Source organism: Patiria miniata, unplaced genomic scaffold, assembly GCF_015706575.1.
Source record: "Patiria miniata isolate m_02_andy unplaced genomic scaffold, ASM1570657v1 HiC_scaffold_7, whole genome shotgun sequence".
Taxonomy (NCBI): Eukaryota; Metazoa; Echinodermata; class Asteroidea; order Valvatida; family Asterinidae; genus Patiria; species Patiria miniata.
Genome location: NW_024037074.1, coordinates 25958747 through 25982239, shown reverse-complemented (window position 1 = coordinate 25982239; position 23493 = coordinate 25958747). Strand labels below are relative to the sequence as shown.

The 23493-nt window shown below is 40.5% G+C and overlaps 1 protein-coding gene across 1 annotated transcript; it reads right to left on the bottom strand.

Moving 5' to 3' along the window:
• Positions 1–9083: 9083 nt before the first annotated feature.
• LOC119745657 (DET1- and DDB1-associated protein 1-like) lies at positions 9084–23120 on the bottom strand. Its single transcript, XM_038222180.1, has 5 exons — positions 22753–23120; positions 20614–20697; positions 15089–15140; positions 12146–12207; positions 9084–10150 (listed from the first exon to the last, which is right to left on the bottom strand). The coding sequence occupies exons 1-5, from the start codon at positions 22753–22755 to the stop codon at positions 10046–10048; spliced, it is 306 nt and encodes a 101-aa protein (XP_038078108.1). The 5' UTR covers positions 22756–23120; the 3' UTR covers positions 9084–10045.
• Between the last annotated feature and the right edge of the window lie 373 nt (positions 23121–23493).

Sequence of the window (23493 nt, the reverse complement as noted above, 5' to 3'; positions counted from 1 at the left end):
GAATCACAAACTTATAAATTGGCTTGGTTCCAGAAGTTGACTTCAAGACTTATAAATTGGCTTAAAGCGTTATACACTAATGTAGATTGATAAACTATTGCAAAAAGTAAGAAAACTTTTAATGGTGGTGTTAATTCATTTAAAAGGTAACCCAGATAAAAATCTAATTTCAAATAACTTAAAGATCATATAAAATGCCAATATGTCCTCTTTCCAATGATATCTTGATTGTGTCTGTGGCCACGGATGACTGAGCATTCGTTGTTATTGTGTCTTGGATCCAACCTGTACTGGGCCAAGTTTTATTCTCTCATAACTAAGATTGCTGGCTGGTTTGTTATGCAAAGGTTGAAATAGACTATAGACTTAGTGCAGAGCTATGTGTGCAGGAACGAGGTGGTGGCCACATTGAAGGTATTGGGAAATGAGCATTGGCGTAGGGGGCAAGGTGGGCGCTGCCCTTACCCCTAGACAAGCCACACGCAAAAAAAGACAAAATAAGGAAAAAAAGAGGCGCGAAATCATATTGATGTTCATTTAATGGGGGATGTCCCTGCCCATCCTCGAAAAAAAGAAGAAGATCAATTGCAATGAGAAAATGCTGAAAAATAGGCCTATAGGATTTTAGAGGGAAAACGTGCTTTGCTCCTTCCTTTTAGAAAAATTTCCTGGCGACGCCCATGGCATTGAGGGGTTTAACTTCAATAATGAGTGGTTAAATCTATTTTTCAAACATGAATAAATTGTTTAAGAAGAGGATGTCTTTTCTCTTTAACCTAAGCCGAACTTCCACATGCCCCGAATACCCGTTTGGACAAACTTGGCCAAGTTGGTATTAACATTTCGTGTATTCATTAAACGTGTAATATAAATTTGTTGAATATTGAGTGGAATTGTCATCCAATACAAATAATATTGCGAACACAATTTAGTGAGTTCAGCGCTAAAACTACATGGCGAATTTGGTTCATTAACGTTCCTGGATCAAAAGTAACACACTCGTGCTTGTGGAGACAATGACTAAAAAAATATTTATTGTTTAGAATTGAAATTATATCTCCTGATTGGTTATCATTAGTAACACAAATTACGTTCAACTTCGGGGAGAATCATAAAAAAATAAAATTAACATATCCACACAAAAATACGTGCGCAAAAAAATACACGTCGAATTCGGAGTCAACTTTCATGACTAAAAAAACACACTCGGTTTCCGGACGATATCTCAAGAAATGTATGTTGCATTGAATTGAATTTTCGTACAATAATTCATTATGACAGATAACCAAAATCAGTTGAAATTGGAGAGGAGTCGTAAAATAATAAAAAAATATGTAGCAAAAACCATGGAGAAAAGATGCACTGTTTTAATCACGGAGAAAAACCTACCATATTAAAACTTAAAACCAATCTCAAATTTTCTTTCAAAAGAGGGCGCGCTACACAAATAGTGGTCATCACCATGCACGGTAAACGAATTTTTGTCAACACGAAAATTAAAGCTTACGATTACCATTTTCCATTTTCGTAAGCAAAATGGACAACGGATAACGAAACCCATCTCCCAATTCCTAAGCAAAAAGTACAACCGTACGGATAATTATCCTATTTTCTGTTTCCTAAGCAAAGAGAAAAACGGATAACGAAACCCCTTATTTCTAAGCAAAAAGAATCATTAAACCCATTTTCCAATTCCTAAGCAAAAAGAACAACGGATAACTAAACCCATTTCCCAATTCCTAAGCAAAAAGAACAACGGATAACTAACCTATTTCCCATTTCCCTAAGCAAAGAGAAAAACGGATAACGAAACCCATTTTTCCAAATTCCTAAGCAAAGAGAAAAACGGATAATAAACCCATTTCTGAAGTCCTAAGCACAAGAATTTCCCAATTCCTACGCAAAAGGAAAACACAGTTACTAAACCCATTTCCCAATTCCTAAGCAAAAAAGAAAAACGGATAACGAATTTACCCATTCCCATTTCCCTACGCAGGAAAGCTAACCGATAACGAACTTCGAATCCAAAATCCCACTACCCAACTCGTCAGCAAAACGGAAACCGAATAACGATTCCCATTTCCATTCTCAAAAGCAAAATGGAAAACGAATAACGATTCCCACTTCCCAAATCCTATCGAAAACAAAATTGGGATTTCGCAGTGCATGATGGGAAATTCAGACCGCGAAACTTTTTCGCAACCTTGTCACCAGGGTTCTCTTTATTTGTTAACTTCCTTTATGTATATACGTACAAGTGAGTGCGGACTGCTCAACTTCACGTTAACGAGGTTGTACTTGACGCCATTAATTGTGAAGAGCGCCACCTGTTTATCGTCCGAGCATGCAAACAGCTCATTGTAGTACCGTACCGGTGTCGTGCCAAAAACCGTCCGGTGCCAAATAGTGTCCGCTGAGCATGCGCAGTAGGCGCCAGACACTATTTGGCATGTAATACACGCCAAATAGTGTCCGGTGCCGAATAGTGTCCGGGCGCCGTCGATCGAGCGAGAACAAGGGCGCACGTACGTCCGTCCTGCCGGACAGTATTAAGCTGGAAAAATCTGACAGTAATTTGCAGGAAAAATCCGACAGTATTTTGCAAGGGGGAATCGGACAATATTTGGCAGGGCGGGGAATCGGACAGTATTTGTTGGCAGGAAAAATCGGACAATATTCAGTGGCGGAGGAATCGGACAATATTTGGCAGGGGGAATCGGACAGTATTTAGCAGGAGAAATCGGAAATTTTTTTCGCAGGGAAATCGGACACTATTTGGCAGGGGGAATCGGACACTACTTAGCAGGACAAATCGGACAGTATTTGGCGATTCACAGGGAAATCGGACACTATTTGGCAGGGGGAATCGGACAGTTTAGCAGGACAAATCGGACAGTATTTGGCAGGAAAAATTGGACAGTATTTGGCAGGGGGGAATCGGACAATATTTGGCAGGAGGAATCGGACAGTTTGGCAGGAAAAATCGGACAATATTTGGCAGGAAAAATCGGACAGTATTAGGTGGGAGAAACAGTAAAATTTAACGTTGGTTATTATAATGCTACACACAGCACAGTCCGTACATGTACTGCACACACTTCACACGGCGTTAGGCCTACGTACGTACTGCACGCCAAACAGGTGAACTGACGCGAAAAAAACACACAAACATTTTGCACAAATATAATGTTTAAACTATTAGGGAAACCAAGTCTAATAGTTATCACAGATAACAAGGAAAACGTTAAAACAGATTGTAAAAAGCAAATTCAGGTGAAAAGATATCTTTTCTATACGATGTATTGACAGCTCGACAAGGCACGCAATAGGATGCACGCTAAGCGCGGACACTATTTGGCAAGCGTCCGTAAACAATGTGACGTCATAGACGCATGACCAATCAGATCGCATTATGCTAATTAGCGGACACTATTTGGCACCGGACGGTTTTTGGCACGACACCGGTAAATGTAAGTCTAAACCAAACGTCCAAAGATCCTATTTAATTTCTCAAATTTGCAACTTCCCTTCGGAAAGATTCCCATGTCTGGACATCTCCAATTTTTCCCTACAGTGATCTATGCCACCATTAAAAGAGATAATGTGTTCTAAAAGTCACATTTAGGAGGAGAAAATAGAAGCATTTACTTGGTCCTAGTCCCAGGTTGGACGAATTGTCTTCATTGCATCATGGAGGAATAAGAACATTGTTTTACGTTAGAAAACGGTGGCGTCCGGAAATTGGGCCAAAAATCGGCTGAGTGTTCCCTGACGAGGCGCACTGTGACAAATTCTAAGTTAACGCTGAAGAATTTGTTAAAGTTGACAAATTCTGATTAACCATTATTGTCTCTCTATACTTTGTAACGGGTAGATAAAATCTCGATTTATGAAGAGAAATGTTTGAACTTGATTCCCCTTTCTGTGTAGGCCTAATTTACGGTAGGCATAGAACCCTTGCTCTAGCTAGGCGCGCGCTACAGGCGAAAAATTTAAGTGCGTCACGTTATATCGACATTAAACCGATCATGTATCTACAGGCCCAGTTCCCACTGAAGGAAAAAGATCAAGAACTTTTAAATTATTTGACCTACCAAACTAGTTGGCGACATTAAGAACATGCAGGTATATGTTTGAGGGAAATTTTGGGGTTAAATGACGATGACGACAAAACTCAACACGAAAACAAAGATGGCGATCACTGTGCGATGAAGGCGCAAGGCGCGCTGAATCGCACGGCACCAACGGTAAACCGCGTAGGAAAATCGTAATTTCCACCCGAAATTGTTCAAAAATTACCAAAAAAGGTGTCATTATGCATGTTGAGAGAAGTCTGCTGAGGTTGAAAAGGTCATTTTAAACACCCTTGACTTTAATTTGATCGAAACTAAACAGAGGTCCTACACTACACGATCACGTTAAGGTAGGCCTACATCTACATTATGGCGATCGCTACGGGCACGGTTCCTATAAGGATCCACTTTTACATTATTTGGCCAACCAAACTATAAAGAACATGCAGGTATATTTTTGAGGGAAATTTGGGGGTTAAATGACGATGACAACGACAAAACGCAACACGAAAATAAATATGGCGCTCACCATTGCACTGTGATGTGCGATGTACATGACGTACCATAAAAGCGCAAGCCACGCTGAACCGCACGGCACCAACCGTAAACCGTGTAGAAAAATCGCAATTTCTACCGCCAAAGAAATTGTTCAAAAATTACAAAAAGGGTGTCATTATATTAAGAGAACTCCGCTTAGGTTGAAAAGGTCATTATTTTAGTAATAAAAAGCACCCTTGACTCTAATTTGATCGCCAACATTATACCACATTTAGAAAAAAACCCATTGCACTTTGGTGTGGGAAATAAAAATCGGTACCAAAAAAAACAACCTTTCGCCATCATCTTGTGTAATGAAATGTAGGCTACAGTCCAATCAATGGAAACACCTAACATAATTATAAAATAAGTCCTATAATAACCACGCAAAAGCAGCAATCTTCAAACGATGATACCGTATTATTATTTTGAATGTTCCAAAGTACATGTATGTATCGTACTAAAAGAAACAGAAGTCTATCTTTATCATCTTTCTATTTCATTCATAACTTACAGTCAATGTTGCCATGTGCCCATGATGATTTTGAGATTTTGGTTATTATTTTGAAAATATTAATTATATATTTCTCGGAATAAAATCTGAACAAAAAATGGTACAGATTAGCACATTCATATCACTTTATATCCAGCACGTTTGACGCACGCGGTCGCCAATCGTACACAACACTCAGACGCCGACACCCAAAATGTACCCCTTCAAACTAGTGGCACATGAACAAAACACAAGCACCTACGGAGCTTATTTTAATGCCATTAAATTTGTATTTGTATTTGTCCATTCAAACCAATTTTGTGAAAACCCAAAAAAAACTCCCTACATCATTGTCCACTGACAGCAACACCGGGAAAATACCACCAAAACGTTGGCCAAAGGTTGCGATGTACAAGAAGGAATATGACTTTATGAGACTTCAATTCCCACTTCGGTTTGCTTAATGAATTAAGAGACGATTTCACGGGAACTTCCTAATTTTGGCGAAAAATTAGGATGCGTGGGTCTAGGGCAGATCCAATTTTTTCCATTTCCTAATGTTGAGGTTTCCAGAAAGCAGGACAGCACTCTCACCCGCAACATCTACCGGCAACCAATACACCTCCACAACATTTTCATTTCATCACCCCATGAGCCAGGCTTCTGTCAACCGGACCCTTGTCCACACGGCCACAGGAAGTCCACCACATACCACCACATACATAGTACACCCATACTGGAATTTTGTATCCTTGTGGAGACATTTTTTTGTGTACTAAGGTTTTCGAGTTTGAAAGTATAGTTTCAAAATGCTCCTATTTTTAACCGGAATTAATTTCCTTGGCTTAAATTCGGAATTAATATCCCTTACATAAAATACTTCAATTTGCGACGGATCAACCAACCTTGGAAATTCCTATTTTTTGAGTAAAATCCACATATCTATTTCGTGATAACCTTGTGGAGACTATTCATCTAAAGAAATTGCCCAGTGGAGACTCGTTTGTTCCCTATAGTGCACATGTCTCATAGCCCATGGGAGACGCGGAGATTTTGACAAGTTATCCATAGTCAAGCATTCGCAAACCGATCATCATTATTCACAGAAAATGACCGCAACTTTTTGTTTAAAATAAACACCACATTGTTCCAGCGAAAAAAGCGAGTGCCCCATTAACAACTATTGCGGTAGAATCGCGTTATTAGAATCGCATCAACACAGCTTGTGAAATATTCTGCAATTACGTGATATACAAATAGACGCGAAAACGCGCAAAATCTGAGACAAACAAAACTTAGTGTTCAAAAACTCCATAGGGTTGTCTAAGGGGCGTGGCTAACTCGCAAACGGCGATAGGTCAGTTCATTAGTAAGTATTCGGAAAGAAATGTTCGGTCTTTATTTGTTTTTGTTTTGCCAAAAAAGAAAAGAAAATGTATTTCTTTTATGTTTTCTGCACCAGATGGTTCATGGAATGGCAAAATACACAATTATGCATGCATTTCTTGATGTTTCAGATGTTATTTGACTCCTTTCTGTTACAAGTACACGTACATGTAAACACATGTCAAATTGAATATCATTAAAAGTTTAAATTAACCATTTTTACAACTGTTCCATCACTTGTTCTTTTTGTCATACACATAATACTCAAGATGCAGAAATACATGTATGCATCATCATCTTAACATCAATTGGTGAATTTCAATTTAAATTTCAATCAAACTCCCCAATTCATAGCATGCGCATCTTTAACTTCTATTACATTTTTCATTGTAATGCCAGTGTTGATAGCAATGTACCATTGTGGAACACCAGACAACATGTATTTTGCACACTAAGTTCTATATACATGCACATTTACAGTATATGTACATTTTATTGCATGTATGCAGCACAGAAGTCACAGCAATATGAAATTTGAGGTTATATGATTAACAGTTATGACATCACCACCATGCTCATGAATATGGAAATGTATATATTACCAAAAGCCATGGAGATCACCACAAAGGCCATTTTGCACATAAAATACTGGCCCATGACATGAATCTTACTTGGGAACATATTTTGTGCAACTTTCTACTCCTCTTAAATTTATATATATGAAATCTGTTTGACACCCTTTTTTGGTTAATTTGATTGAAAAGTGAATTTTTTTCACATTAAGAATTTCAAACTTTTTTTGACAAATGAGGGCACTGTTGCTGTGATGTCATTTCAGGAAGACACTGTATACTTCATAGAGGTTTTCTGTTCAAATTGTGAACCCCCGGTTTCCACACTAAAAACATTTGAGAAAACCATGTTTGTTGGCTTACTGTCATGTGCTGAAACACCAACAACCACAACAAATAAACCAAAGAAAAGAAAATTTACGACACCAAAATATCCCAAATCCTGTCAAATTTTGGTGCTGAAACAGCTGTAGCAGTGAGGGCTGCCTGAAATGATATCACACTGTTGCTCATGAATACAGAAATGTGCACTCGCATAAAAAAAACAAAAAAGGCACCAAAATGCCCTTAAAAATGGCATAATGAAAATTGACAATAATGTTAAAGGGGACAAAAAGGTGAATTTGCAAGGATTTCAAATAAAAATACATTATATGGGCCCTTTAATAATCAATGAGTAACTGAAATGTAATGGTATACCAGACAAACACGTGCATATCAAAATACAAGATACACTGCGCATGTACAAGTAAGAAGTCACAGATAAATGGGCCTTTACCGACTTTTACGGTTTCCTGCTCATGGACAGAGGCCAGGGCCGAGTGATGCTCGGAAACTTTTGGTCCTCAGCACCAATCAATAGAGAACCACAGACAACCATACACGTGCGTCTACTGCACGATGTCTTACTGGTCTCCCGAAGGCCAGCCTAGCTCTATACCTAATCTCACTGACTGACTGACTGACTGACTCCCTGTCACTTGTGACCTAAATAGAGGCCTTGTACAATGTAGGCTGGTAAAAAGAGTCAGGCAGTGCTATTGTATAGGACTACCCCAAAATCTGGCCCACAATGTGTAACAAGATGCATGAAAAGACTTCCAGTGAATAGCCATTCCGAATCATTTGAATAGAATTTGGTGTGCCCTGATCGGGCCCATCGCTGAGTAAAGGGGGGGGGGGTAGCAACTGCCCCCTCCCCTCCCCATCGGATACTGTAGCCCCCTAATGCCCTGAGCTGGCGCCTGGGCTGGTTCTGAATTAGTTTTGTCTTGCCTATGGGCTTGTCTATAGTCCTGTTTGCCTTTTTTGCGTAGCATTAATCAGCCAACGTTTTGCATGCAGCAGCTGTATGCAATTGGGCCCAGGCTCCCTCTTGATCAATCACATGGCTGTGCACAACATGCATGTAAATGAGTCAATCCTAACTTGCATGCAAAGTATGAGTGCCTTGGACATTATGGTGGCGTGAGCCTTCTCAAATCTTTTGAAATCCTCCACTGTGTAGGAAACCCAATAGCACTACCTTTGCAGGGGCATCACACCCCATGGACATTTCACGGATAATGCCATCTTTGTGATCATGTGGTAATCTTTGGAGACATTTCATTATCAGGCGAGTCAGGTTGGCGTGGGGGAGTCAGATTGGCGTGGCGGTTCTTGCCTCACCTTCCACCGCTGTGACCCGGGTTCGATTCCTGCCCTGATCCCACATATGGATTGGGTTTTCAGTCCCTACCTGATTCCGTGGGTTTCCCCAGAATATAATTTTTGGAGATTTTTCCCCACCTCTAAAACTGTAATTTCATCTCATTGTCTCCTCTTCAGAGGTTTCTGCAGGCTTGCGAGCTACAGTGCCTAGGGCACTTTTGGGGAATCCCTGGTTTCATTACCAGAAATAATGAATCATTATACTTAGAAATGCCTCCCATCATGCTCAGGATACAATGGCATGATGGAACAAATTGTCAATGAAATGCCCTTACAGATTACCACGTAATCGCAAAGACGGCAATATCTGTGAAACGTTCTGTGTAAAGACAAGCTGGTTTTAACATTCCTAAATCTTGCCAAATTCTCCCAAACTCCCTAGTTCATTTAAAACATTCTTGGAAGGTTAAGGTTTACATCTAAAGATTGTTAACCAATCTTTAAAGCATGTACAGTATACCTTTAAAAATTACATGGTAGTTAAAAAGAAAAAACAAATCAGCATTCGGACTTGTTAATAACTGGCGCAAACTGGAAAAATTTGTGACATCATATGAAGTTTTTGCACTGCGAATTATGAATCATTATGAATGTCTCATGACTTGAAATTTGTAATTGCATGAAGAATGAGCTGGTCTTTGTGCAATAACTCATTTTGACACTGTGTTGCCTACTTGACAGGACACAGCAAGTGGAGCCTTGATGACACATGTACATTTGAAAGGCAGTGCCAAAATAATAAGCATAGAAACCCTACAGTGTACAACTGTATACAGCTGATAAGGGAGCACTAGACGTCATTCTTGTCTTGACACAAGGGGAACGCACACTAGAGAGACAAAAATGGCTCTGAATCACGTCCTTTAACCCTCAAATTTGGAAATTTCGTCAATGCCTTTTGTACCACATTAAGCAGTGGTAAAACTCCAGACCAGTTTTGTTGGAAGTCTTCAAAGGGTTCCAAATACCTTATGTTACAACAGAACTGTGTCGTGCAAACCGCAATATTGCCAAATACGTCTGTCTGTTGTTTCCATACATGACCATCAGATCTGCCTTTCCAAACGCCGATTCAATCATTCCAACGATAAATATGTGATAAACATACATGGCAAATACATGCATTCTCATTATAGAGACTTTGAGGGCAGCAAAAATATGGGTTTTCGGTTTGTACAATTACGGTTTGGATAGACTCGGTCCAAGGCGCTATTAAATATACATTTAGGTTAATGTTGTGTACAGCTTTTAAATGTAATGTTGTTGGTGAAGCCTCAACCGCAGTTGCCTGAAGTGGAGTCTAGTCGGGGTATCTTGCGTGCGGGTGAGGTGTCGGACTCCATGTTGGCACTGGAGGTATCTCTCTTCTTTTGATTATTCTGCAACAACAACAACAACATGCAGCCACACTAATTAGCAGTCATTCACACATGTGCATGACTACATACATGGATCGGTTTAAATAGATTCTGGGGAAAATATTGAAGATCATGTAGCACTCTGCAGTACATTAACCCTAAAGGGGCCGGGGGGGGGGCGGAATCCGCCCCCCCCCCCAACATTTTCCGTGATAGCTTCTAAAAAAAAAATTTTCCCGACCCGAGCTGTTATGACTTTTTAGCCTCGAGCTTTGCGCATCTTTTGATATCAAAACCATAAAAATCGGACCACGGGTTGCTGCGTAGCAAAAAAATTTTCGGCGCTACGAGCCGTGAAAACTGAATTTGCGCATATACGTCGTGTACACAGAGCAGAATTGCCATTCGTACATATGAATAATTAATTAGCCATAATTCCAAAATCCTTTGACCTATAGTCATGAAATTTCTTGGGTATGTTAAGGAAGAGTTGCTCTATGCATGAGCAGAGTTTCATAATTTTTCGTCACTCGATGGCCGAGATCTTAGGGGGGGGGCGGAATCTGCCCCCCCCCCCCCCCCCCCCCCCCCCCCCCCCGTCCCGGCTGAGAGATGGTCAAAATAACCCGGCCCCTTTAGGGTTAAGGGGAATCGGGCTGGCGTAGCGGTTCTTTCCTCGCCTTCCACTGCTGTGACCCGGGTTCGATTCCTGCCTGGGCCAATATGTGGATTGGGTTTTCAGTCCCTACCTGATTCCGTGGGTTTTCCTCAGAACATTCTTCTGGGCTTTTCCTCCCACCTCTAAAACTGCAATTTCTTCACATTGTCTTCTCTTTACTGGGACCCATGGGAGATCAGTGGATTCCACTGAATGGGCTACCCGGTCAAAATAAGAAATAAATAAATAAACATAAATAAATATGTGCATGAAAACAGCATGATCAGCTTCGGCTCACAAAACTGAGAAATGGAGTGATGATCCTGGAACAAGCGGCATCTCAACACATAATAATCTCAACCATGCTCAGCCACAACGCGACGATTGCATGACAGTTTGGTCCTAACCACTGCGAGGAAATGATGGCATCCCTTTTTTTCTTGAAAAAGACAGCGTACTTGGCACACTGATGTCGCAGGATGCTTGATCCTATTATTGAGTTACATTCAAGTTGGATATTTCATTTTATACAACACCTGAATAAATCCCCGTCATCTGATTGGTGGATCTTTGATCACATGCCATTGAATTATTCGTACCAATGCACGGCGCGTGCATGGCGCGCAGTGCACAGTGCAATGGAAGTACTATTGCACTGTGATTAGAAGTACCATTGCACTGTCACTGCACATGTTACCGAAGGTGGCGCTGTGGTGGTTAAATTGGCAATGAAAGTTCTGGACTTATTGAACTGTTTAAGTTCTAAACTTATGGAAAAGTTTTAAATTGAGATAAATTGAATATGATAGTTCTCAACCTGTTGAACAGTTTGCATAAATTAAATATGATAACTCTGAACTTGTCAAACTTGTAAACAATTTTTAACTTGAATAAATTGGCTATTAAAAGTCAACCAATCAGATGACGAGGATTTATTCAGGTGTTATATAAACTGTCAAAATATTATACAAATAATGAATGTTTCACGTTCGTGCAATAGAAAGAATAATTTCATTCGGTGACAGATGAAATGTTCCATTCCACTCGGCTTCGCCTCGTGGAATGGAACATTTCATCTGTCACCTCATGAAATTATTCTTACCATTGCACTCACAAACATTCATTATTTGTATAATATTTTGACAGTTTCATTTTTGAATGTATGCAAATAGTGTCTATTAAACAAGGTGGGTTTTTTTTTGGGGGGGGGATGTTCCGGTATCCATCTTGTGAAATAAGGAAAATTGTGAAGTGTTCCAAAAAAAAAAATGCACGACATGAGTCAACAATGATGAAGCGTGTCAATAGAAAGTGGCCAGACGGCTAACATGAGCCCACCGTGCAGGAGATTGAGTTACCTTTTTGTCCCATTGTTGATGGAGGTATCTCAGCAGGATATTCGTCTTCTCTGTTGTAATGACTGAAATGATAAACAGAGTTATAAGGTTACCGTCCACGGTAAACTGTGAATGCACTTCTTCTGTAACAATAAAAATGCCCATTCCGGTCAATGTGTCAAGTTATGCATAAACTTAAAAGCCATTAAAGGGAAAATACAACATTTGCAAACATCAAAAAATAAAACTACCAAATCATTTTGAAATACCTTGCTGGACTGTTAGTGAATGACAGTGTAAAGCATCCTGTAAAATCATGGCACCTGGTATACTGTCATTTTAAAGGAAAGTAATATTTTTGTATCAATTTCCAACGCTGGTCGGCCGATCAGCGTTGGAAAAAACTGGCTTTTTTTCAAATACTGGCCCCAATTGACCACCGCACTTGTTTGCAATTGATTACACACCTACATTGTATGAACGGGTACAAGCCAGCTAGACTGGTTCCCTGACCTTACAATTCCCCAATGTATGTAAACTGCTGTTTCTTCTTATATGGAGTCAGGGAACCAGACTACAGGAAATGATTGTTTTTCTTGGTTTTTATAGCATTTTCGAACCCAAAACCTCAAAAAAGTCAGTGAAACTACTGGTATATTTGCTATATATTTCCAACCCCCCAATTCCATCCATTTCTTAAAATTACAGCAAAAGCAAATGATGTATATTCCCTTTAAATGTCATACACATTGGGGAATATACACAAGCTGTCCATGCCACATTTACACGTAGTCTGTTCAAATATTTCACCCACTGAAATGAGATGGGCCATAAATCATTGATGTAACATAAAATGTCGACCGAATCAATGTACATATACATGTATACATGTACATGGATGTACATGCTGACTGCATACACATGTCCATGCACACGCATGATGACCACATCAACAAGCACATTACAAATACAGGTATGTACATGTAGTTGAATGTGCTGGCATGTGGGTCTTCGTATGAATACTGAAGTCTGAAATTTATGCATATAAATGTAACAACTGGATAATTTTACCACAACACGCAACTGGAATACCATTTGTAAGGACACATGTTTCATGTAAGTACATGTACATCTAAGGATACATGTATTTTACACATCAGACGTACCGATATGTCACAGACATGACATTAAACAGTAATGTCCGTGTCAGTGCCAATTAACTATGATCTAATTAACAATTCAGAGAAATGATCCCCAACTCCTAGTCTGTAATCTCCTTGACCATTACTAGATGATGGAGGAATAAGATTTGAAAAAAAAAAAACACTTCTCAGGTTTATTCACTGAGCTCCTAAAGTACTCGAAAAATTGTCTAGTTTGTAATATCATAAATCCATGTCTTCCAAGATGATCCCTGGCAATGCAATTCAGATGTCAGTGAAGAAGGAATGGATGGATGGATTGGGGGGGGGGGGGGGAGACAGAAGGGGATTGGGAGTCAAAGTGCAAATCAATGATGAGCATTTATGATACACGTGCATGACATGACATGACATGACATGAATGTTAGATAACAAATGTTCAAAGCATTTCTTGTTTCTGATGTGTCTCCTTCCTGTACAGTGTATTGTACATTGTGCATATCGACTGAGATCACCGTGTCCACAATTTCTTCCGTATTCAATTCATTTTAAATGTAAGGAGTGCCCTCCTATTTGTGAGTATCTTATGAGGAGAGAGTAGTTTATCAACAGGTTACACCAAGGGTGTTATATTGGGTGAGTCAAAAGGAAAATGACCTGAATTAACCCTAACTCCCTGGGCATTTTTGCCAGGATGCAACCACAATCCTGCAAAATCCTGCAACTGCCTCCGTGTAAAAATTGCATGTAGCCTTGGTCTTACAAAATCCTCGTTATTTCTTAAATGCGGTCCTTTGACCTTGGAGGGGTGACCACTGCCTCAATCCTGCAAAATCCTCCAGCATTCACTGTCAATATATGTTGAGGCAGAGCCAGTGACATCCTGAGCAGTGCGGAGGATTTCAAGAATAATCTAGGCCTAAAGATATGCACGGCTGAGCTTGAGACCTTGACACAGTGCATCCTCCAAAATCAGCCACACATTTTTGCCACAACAGCCTCAATCCTGCAAAATCCTCCATTTTGCGAAGAGCATTTTGGAGGATTTGGGAAGGTTAGGGTTAATGATTTCCCCCTTAAAAAGCAATTAAATTTGATACACAAATGATGCATTAATCCTAAAAAAAAATTTAAGTCCCACTTTTTAACGGCTTTCTCTGGAGCATATTGCTCTAACTTTTTAAAACAAATCTCAGCACTGACAGTTTGTCCAGAACAGGCGGTTTCTTTTGAGGTTTTACATCAAGACTGCAAATTCCAGCGAACGCAGAGCACAAAGCAAGGCTGCTTGGCATTTTGCGATGATTTATTTTGAGCACAAGTTGCCCCCAAGTTTTATTTTATTATACAGCAAACACAAAGTAAAAGCACAAACGGGAGATTTATTTTGACGATTATCTGACGCATTTTCTATATCATTCCTCCATATCGAAAATTTCGATATCTCGATATGATCAAAAAATTGCTATCGGTGATATCGACATCAAAATAATCGAGTAATAACGATATATCGATGGTGCTTATGCCCACTGCCTCCATCCTTTAAAATGCTCCAACAGCCCTGCCTCTCAAATGCATTTATCCTCAATCCTCCTCTTGTTTATACAGACATTCAGCCTCAATCCTCCAAAATCAGCTGGGACTAAATTACTATTTGCCCTTAATCCTCCAAAATCCTCCAAAACGTCAGCTTGCATTCAGCTTCAATCCTCCAAAATCCTCCAAAACCACCCTGTTGATTTTGGAGGATTGAGGAGGGTTAGGGTTAAACCGACTTTGTTCGTAAAAAATGGAAAAAACTCTCCACAACATGCATGCCTACCTTGTTCCGAGGGGAAATCTTTCGTTGGAAGATACACAGCTGGCTTTTTACTCTGAAAGAAATTAAAAAGAAGAGGAATTTGAACCAATCTCTAGTTTTCTCTTAAGGAAGAACATCATGCACTCTTACCAGTGGAGACCCATCAGGAAAGCAGGCCATGCATCAATGATCTTTGGCAAAGATGTATGACTCAAGTCCAACGTGAGTCCAAGGGCAGATCCAGGGGGGGGGGGGCCAAAGGGGGCCATGCCCCCCCCCCCCCAAAAAAACGAAACCAATTGTTTTTTTTTTATGTGACGTCACAATAAAGGCAGGCAATGAGTACACCACTCTTTTCCTCAATAAACATTGGCTAAAGTGGTCAGAAATTGCCTCAGATCGCACCACAGAGCATCGAGAACCCCACGCCGTAATTTTTTGACCCACTTTTTGGGAGACACAATTTTTTTTTTTTGGCCCCCCCAAAAATTGTGTTCTGGATCCGCCCTTGCATGAGTCACAGTTTGATGACTCAGAGTCAGACTCAAATCACTAATAGAACCCTTGTCACCGGCTGACGGCTATAGCCACGCTTCGGTATGCTGTGGTATGCCTTGGTATGCCATCTGTGGGAAGCTGCTACTGTCATTGACTGTGCAGTGATGCGTATAAAACGGTGCAGTGAGGCATGAAAACCCGGCGGCAAGGGGTTAACAATAACTTGGACTAGGACTCGGCACTTCACGCTCGGACTTAAGACTTGAACTCGATGTTGGTGACTTGGACTTGACGGCAAAATGACAAATATGCTCGTTTATATTCAACACTTATTTTTTTATTTGCAAAATAATAGTTATTGAATTGAAACAAACACTTTAAAATATTAAATTTACAGTGCGACTTTACGCAACCATCGCAAAAACATCCTTACACCGCTCTCTACGTTTGCATTTCCTTTTTATGCTCCATCCACTGATGAGTTTTTTGGTGTCATGTATTTTCTTGATTCTTTTGAGTGACTCGTGACTCGGACTTGACATTTGTGACTCATGACTCATACTCGGACTTGGCCCAAATGATGGAGCTCAGACTCCGACTTGACACCGAGGAACTGGGACTCAAGGTTAGAGGACTTGAATTGAGGAATTTCAGTGACGTCACAGACCAGTGGTCACCTACACACCACCATATTGGACGTCTACGGTTGCAGACTAATATAAACTGCCATAGACCCCAGTGATGAATACGCCCCCTTCCGAAAATCAGGAAAAATACTCACAACTCTCCAAGGTGTTTGAGACACCCATCAAATTAAAGCTTATTTCATCATCTTTCATTTTCTGTTCAATTGTTTTGGGGTTAACTGATGACTTTGTGAAGAAAATTCAATCCAAAGATGATCAATGCTATTAATCATAATGCAACGTACATGTACATGTACAGTACTGTGCGATCAATCGATCAAGTGCCACGCTAGACGTCAAAAATGGCGGATCTTTCAGCATCACATGATAAGGTCATGGGGATGCAAAACCTCAATACAAGTCTGTCTACTGGAGTGCTCGTACATGTACCCGGTATGCTACATGTATACTCCAGCCTAATTATAAGTCTCTCAACAGATCAAGCACTTTTTTCCTTCATAATTTTGATAAATTTGATACAGTAGAGCCCATCCATTTGTTTACAATTTACAGTACATGTACATGTAGGCTTTTACTTTGTCCCAGTATTTTTGTACATAGAATGTACAGCTTTTCACACTAGCATTTTGCCTTCCCATGTCAAATTCAACATACCGGTAAGACTATCGTAAGTGGAAAAGGGTCCCATCAAACATCAGTAGGCAAGGCATACCATTCACACTTACACACGGAATGGCTGTTGATTTGAGATTTTCTACCCGGAACTAGGGTTGCATTTTATCAATGCAGAGCGCCCAACACACATAGAAGCCATATTAAATTCTTGTTAGTGTGGAAGGACTTCTGAAAAACTCAGCTCTATCATGGAGCTTTTGGATAGCGTTAAGGGCCCACTGAGTTACTACATAGTGTTGGGTTTTGGCGAGTTCAAGAAATGTTCACGCAATATGGCACTTAAAGCTGAAACTAGTGATGGGATTTAAATCCGGTGTCATATGAAAATCGGACTTGTATGAAAATCAGACTCTTTTATTGGTTAAACCCTCTCACGAGACCGGTCCCTCTCCTAATTATCTATGCATGAGCATGCGTAATACCACCAAGGAGTCCGTATTTCATACATATGTAAAACCTAAATTCATGCTACCTTTTGTACACCGGTTTGTTTTTTAATTCGGCTTGTTCCACTATTCGGTTTTGAGTTTGGAAACCAGATACATACATGTACATGTATGTATTCGAAACCAACCTTAAAAAAATTAAGACTTTTATTTTTTGTGACAAAGGCTGAAGAAAACAACTGTAACATCCCACAATTTGCTCTATGGTCTCTGATTGTAACTGCATTCACTTGCTAGTGGTCTTCTGAATAGCCTGCCAGTTTGACTTATCAGAGAGTTCCCATCCATTTGTTTTTACACAGCTCTGAAGTGTTTTTGTAAAGGCCCAGTCATGCCAGTGGTCATTGAATCCTGCAAACTATGCCCAGTCATTAGAAGGGCATTTCATGTGGCACCTCACTCGTCACTTTTTTTGTTGGCATGGAAGTGAGCTGGATGTGAAATTCCAGTAAAATCAGATAACCGTTATTCGGTTTGAAAAAAATTAGGATAACTTGATTTTGAAATCTCTGATTTCACCCACCACTAGTTGTAAAACTGACTCTTTATAATACAGTGCCCAATGTGCTCATCCAAGTGTCTTGTGGATAGCTGCACTAGCACTTAACCCTCCTACTATTTAAGAGGTCACCAATGGTCAAAATGTTTGTATCTCACCTCCTGGCATACTGTGTACAAAACAATGGGGTCTTGACCAATATTGACCCAAGTAATAACCAGGCTGACAATGCATGTTTCCATAGGAGGGTTAATGAGTATGCAGCTCTGCTAGGCCAGATATGCACATGATTTTAAGGGTCATGTACATGTAACAAGAGGCAATTTACACTCAGACACCTTTTAAAGGCAAACTCCAAAAACTAACCCCAAAATTTTAATAGACCTGAGACGTAATGACGTAATGGCTTTGTTTACATGCGCTTTCCTATGGGAGCGAAGTTGGGACGCCAGATAAAGTGGGGACCATCTACTACATAGGAAAGCGCACATGCAGACATGCAAACAAAGTGTGACGTCATTACGTCTCAGGCTTATTGTGAGCTGGTTTCTGAGTAAGTCTCATTTAGATACATTGTAAGATTTGAAGGTTTGCATGGTGAAGATATCAATAAGATAAGGATTTACGGTAGCACCATGTGACAAATCTCTTTTGTGAGTTTGTGAGGTTCTGAAAAGAACTGGGGGAACTCAACATTTCGGAGAATATACTCTGCCTGTTGTCAGGAGACTGTGGGATTCCATTCAACATTCCAACTGAGGGAGCCGACCTTTCAAAGAATTTGAACAGTCAGCTGGAACCTCCATGGGATCTCCTGTATCCCCAGTTCTGGCGGACATGCCTGGAAGAGTTTGAGCTGACTGCCATTGCCACAGCGGACCACAGATCATGGGCTTGGCTCCGGTACATCGATGACACCTTCATCATCTGGCACCCTGAGGACTGCTCTTCTTGGAACACCTCAACAGGATTCACAGCAGCATCCAATTCACCATGGAGCAAAGAGAAGGCAACATTTCATTTCTTGATGTCGAGGTTTCCAGAAAGCGGGACGACACTCTCACCGGCAACATCTACCGATACCAGAGACCAATGCACACCAACAGATACCTTCACAGCAATTCCTTTCATCAACCCAAAATCAAGGCTTCTGTCAACGGGCCCTAATCCGCGAGAGAATCTACATCTACGACAAGGAACACCCCCCCCCCCACCAGATGGTCTCCTATACCCAAGGTCAACTAGTTGGGGTCAATAGTTCCATCACCCTCCCACCCTTAGGCAGTTTCCCACCACATTCAGCGTATTCTCCACAACAGCACGGCATCCATGTTTTCCACACAGCGCCCCTGAAGATCCAGAACCTACTGCAAAGGACCAACAAGATCCCAATCGCAGAGGCCAGGAGTACACAGAATCCCCTGCCCATGTGGCAAAGTGTACATCGGTGAGACTGGCAGGGACCTCCGTACCAGACTCAATATATACATGTACATGTACACAAAGCCCATGGCTGACGAGGAGATTTTGACAAGTCCTCTATAGTTAAACACTCCAACACTGAAGATCACTAAAGATCAAAAGGCCGAGCTCATCACCAGCATTGAGCACTGGTTCCCCTGCCGCATCAGAGAGGCAATCAAATCTTCAAGCACAACACCGTACCCCAAGACATCAGTTCCTCCATCATCGCATCTGGGGCCTAATCCTAACCACAAAGTCCAATGGGTCTACCCAAGGACAGCTAAGTTCCCCACCCTAGTCAGCCTATGGGTCCCCTATACCCTCAGAGGCAACCTTCTCCTTCGCTCCCTTCCTCCACGCTGACAAACCTCACTGATCGTCCAGCATCACAAGCTCCTGCATAGACTACTCCACACTGACACGCCTTACTGATCATCAATCATCCCCCAACTCCAGATAGGACTCCAGTTGCATCCTTCACGTGTTTTACTGCTTCCAGTCACCCTGCAAAACACCCCTACTCCGTTGGAATCCCTCAGTCTCCTGATGACGGGCACAGTACATGACATGTGTCTAAAATGTTGAGTTTCCTCTGGTTGTTTTTAAAACCTTACGACTCACAAGTCACGTGGTGCTACTGTAAATCTTTATCTAGTCCATCATTTGCAGCCATCCGAAAAAGTAACTGGCGTATTATTGTTGAAAAACATACTTGGTTGAAAGATAGTAAGTGGACTAAACTCCCTGTGAAATTAATCTTTCTGGCAAGCTATCACGTTGAAGTAATCAACGAAAGAAGGCCTTTCCAACGGTGCGTCTTAAGACAACCGTAGGAAATTTAAATTAGAAGTTCGTTTTGTTATTCGGTGCAGCGCGCACAAGCATTGGCACGACACACAGGCGCGCGCGGTTGCTATAATTCGTCGGATCAGTGCGCGACATCGCGTATGACTGCAATTCAAAACATGACTCAGCAACTTTTGATTTGAAATTGAGATCCTAGAATGCCGTTTTTCTCGCAATATACAGCTGAAGCTGAGCTGAAACTTCATCAAGTTAGTTGTTCAGTATCCTTCATTAGATTTTGAGCACTTTTGTTGCTTCAAACGAACAAAATGCACAAATTACAAATGATGGACTATATCTTTAACTTTAAAGCCCCATGCAAAGGAATAGTGAATGGGCTCTTACTTTCTCTAACCAGCGAACACCTCCAAAATCCCTAGATAATTTTTAAGATCTTTGAGGGTAGCAAGTAGGTTAATTACTTGAATAATACACCGGACATCCACAGCAACTAGTGAAGTTGAAACTTACCGTACTACGACCGCCTTCACTGTGGAAGCGACTGAAGTTGTTTTCATTGTGGCTCGGTAAGCCTCGCAGCATCTCACTCACACTCTACAAAGAAATAAAAAGCGACTGCTGTTTCACTAACATAAAACATTGTATACATCATTTTGCATAATAGGTTACTACAAGTCACTGGTTTTAACTACATGTACTTGTACAAATATAAATGTATATGCATACATGCACTCATTTTTTGTGTGACCAATTGTATGTACACATGTACTGAGGAACCACTGAAAATTTAGATTAGAAGAAAATAACTGGGCACTGGATTGAACACTGGGTTTACCCTTTGCTAGTGTAAGACACATTGGGCGTGATGAAAGCCTAGCATTCCAACGTATTTACTAGTCTGGTCCCTCTAGTCCCACTAACTGGGGCGCTAGAACTCCTTTTTTGACATTTGGGAAGTTGGTCTGTCCATCGTCCCACTACAGAAGGATTCTGAATGTTGCAATTGCCTTGTCATGAAACAGTCGTTGGTGCATCCCCCGATCTACACGCGGAGTTAGTTTTTTTACTCAGTACACTGTGTCCCCTGCGCTATGTGCATAGACAATGCGTTGCTAAAAAACAGCCACAACATTATTGAATGATTGCTGTATGATGTCTGTGCTATAGTGGTTACATTTCACGGATTTGCAACCCAAAAAATAATCGTGAATAAGCCCCATTACTTTGTCTTTGACATGTGGAAAAGCCAGTAGGTGCTTTCAAAGGTATTTTTGTCAAGTATTTTGCCTGATTTTTGTGGTGAACTTTGAAACTGTAACATTGAGAATACTTCCTTAGAGGGACGCTAGTACGACAGACCAATAATATCCCAAATGTCAAAATAGGAGTTCTAGCGCCCCAGTTAGTGAGACTACCGTAGGTGCCCTCGGGCAATGTATAACAGACGTATGGTGATTGTTAGTTGGTGTAACAAGACTGGCATCAAGTGCATATTTGGAACTTGGAAGGCATTTATCTACAGAACTATAGGTTCGATTGGGTTGAAAGTTGGTAGGTATTTGCCTAGACCGGGATGTGTTATAGATGAAAATTGAAGTGATTCATGATAACGTTATCATGCGTGTCACGTAACATCACATTGGAATTCAAAGCCCTATGACAATATAGTCGTGTTCCCTAACATGGGGCACTTCGAAGCTTACCGGACTTTCCTCGTGTAGTGTTGCCAAACCTCTTTGTTGACAAACCTCAAATTCATGCAGTAAAATACTAGTACTTTGACCTTATCTATTGCTTGCTATTTAACCTCTGTGAACAATTTCGGTTTCATAAAATTTACATGTGTAAAATCTGAAATTCAAAAACGGTGGCGTCCGGAAATTGGGCACAAATTGGCGGAGTGTTTCCTAACGTGGCGCACTTGAATAAATCTTGGACAATTCCAAATTAACATTAACAATTTTTGTATTAAAACTTGATAAATTCTGATAAATAATTATTATTTCTACTTACAGACCCAGCGCCAGATGTTTGTCAAAAAATTGTTTTCTTATTTTTGGGGCATTTTCAATGGGTTCACTTTGCACTTGAAAATAAAAACGGAAAATCACGCCAAAATAAATTTTTCTTGTAACTTTGTTACGGGTAAATAAACTCTCAATTTATGAACAGGAGTTGATGAAATGTTACTTTCTGTGAAATTTCAGTTAAAACTGTTGCTCTAGGTAGGTGCTACAGGCGAAAAATCAAAGTGCGCCATGTCGGGGGCCGCGCCATGTTAGGGTACATCAACAATACGCCACCATTTCCCAATAATTTTAATTTAATTAAAACACTATAGACTACAGACAGTCCAGAACTACACATTGTTCCCGGATGATGTCACAAAAAAGTTGCCGAAACAGCCCTGTGTTTGTCCACAAACACAAGTCTTGTTTCTTCATAATCATATTATTATCATCTCAAAAACTGAATAAGGTCAGTCATTCTTTTTGGGACTGAGAAACATTTCCAATTTTGTTACTGTTAGAAAAATACACGTTCTTGACTCTCCATAGTTTGTACACAACCGCTGAAGTGGCGTCATACGTGTCAGGAATATTGTACATTCTTTCCACAACCACTTCCCATCTTTACAGTCAAACTTACCATGATTTATACAGGTTGAAACAACTGCACCAAATAACTGAGTCACGTATTGTTTTATAGAGATTGCACAGTCACACACGCACGGTAATTTGACGTGCCAACTCAACTGCACTGCACTGAATTCTCGTACACTAGATTCGTCCGTAATGAACACACATAACTTGTTGAGGACTAAAATGTCTCTATTTCCAACGCTTTCTTATTTACATATCACACAGAAATTGATGACAAGGATTCTCCCTGCAGAAGACTAGTTCTTAATGCACAACAATTCGTAACATTCCGTGGAAAATCTCAACATTTTAGCTGCATTTTTTGACCGCGCCAAGCCTCTCCGTACGTGTTGTTGATGTGCGTGTGTGTGGGTGTGGTACTCCCACCACATTACTCCAGTGAGGAAAGCAGCGGAGCGGGGGCGGGGTAAAAAGGGAGGGGGGGGGCAGAACAAATGCTTTTGGGCCGTAGGTACGTTCTGTGTACGTCATTGCGTCATGTGCTTCATTTCAAAAATAAAAAAAAAATAGAGATATTCAAACCTAAATAAAGATTTCAAATGTTGTACGTGAAGTCAGTTTTTAAAAGTTTTCAATATGAAAAATCCTCTGATTATTCATTCTTCATTCACTGTCTAAGTCATAATTAACGAAATTGTACTCACGACAATTTCATTTTGCATCACCATGTTTGTCATCACTGTAAAGTTGTGATACTGGGTCAACATAATCGCCACCATTACAGAAT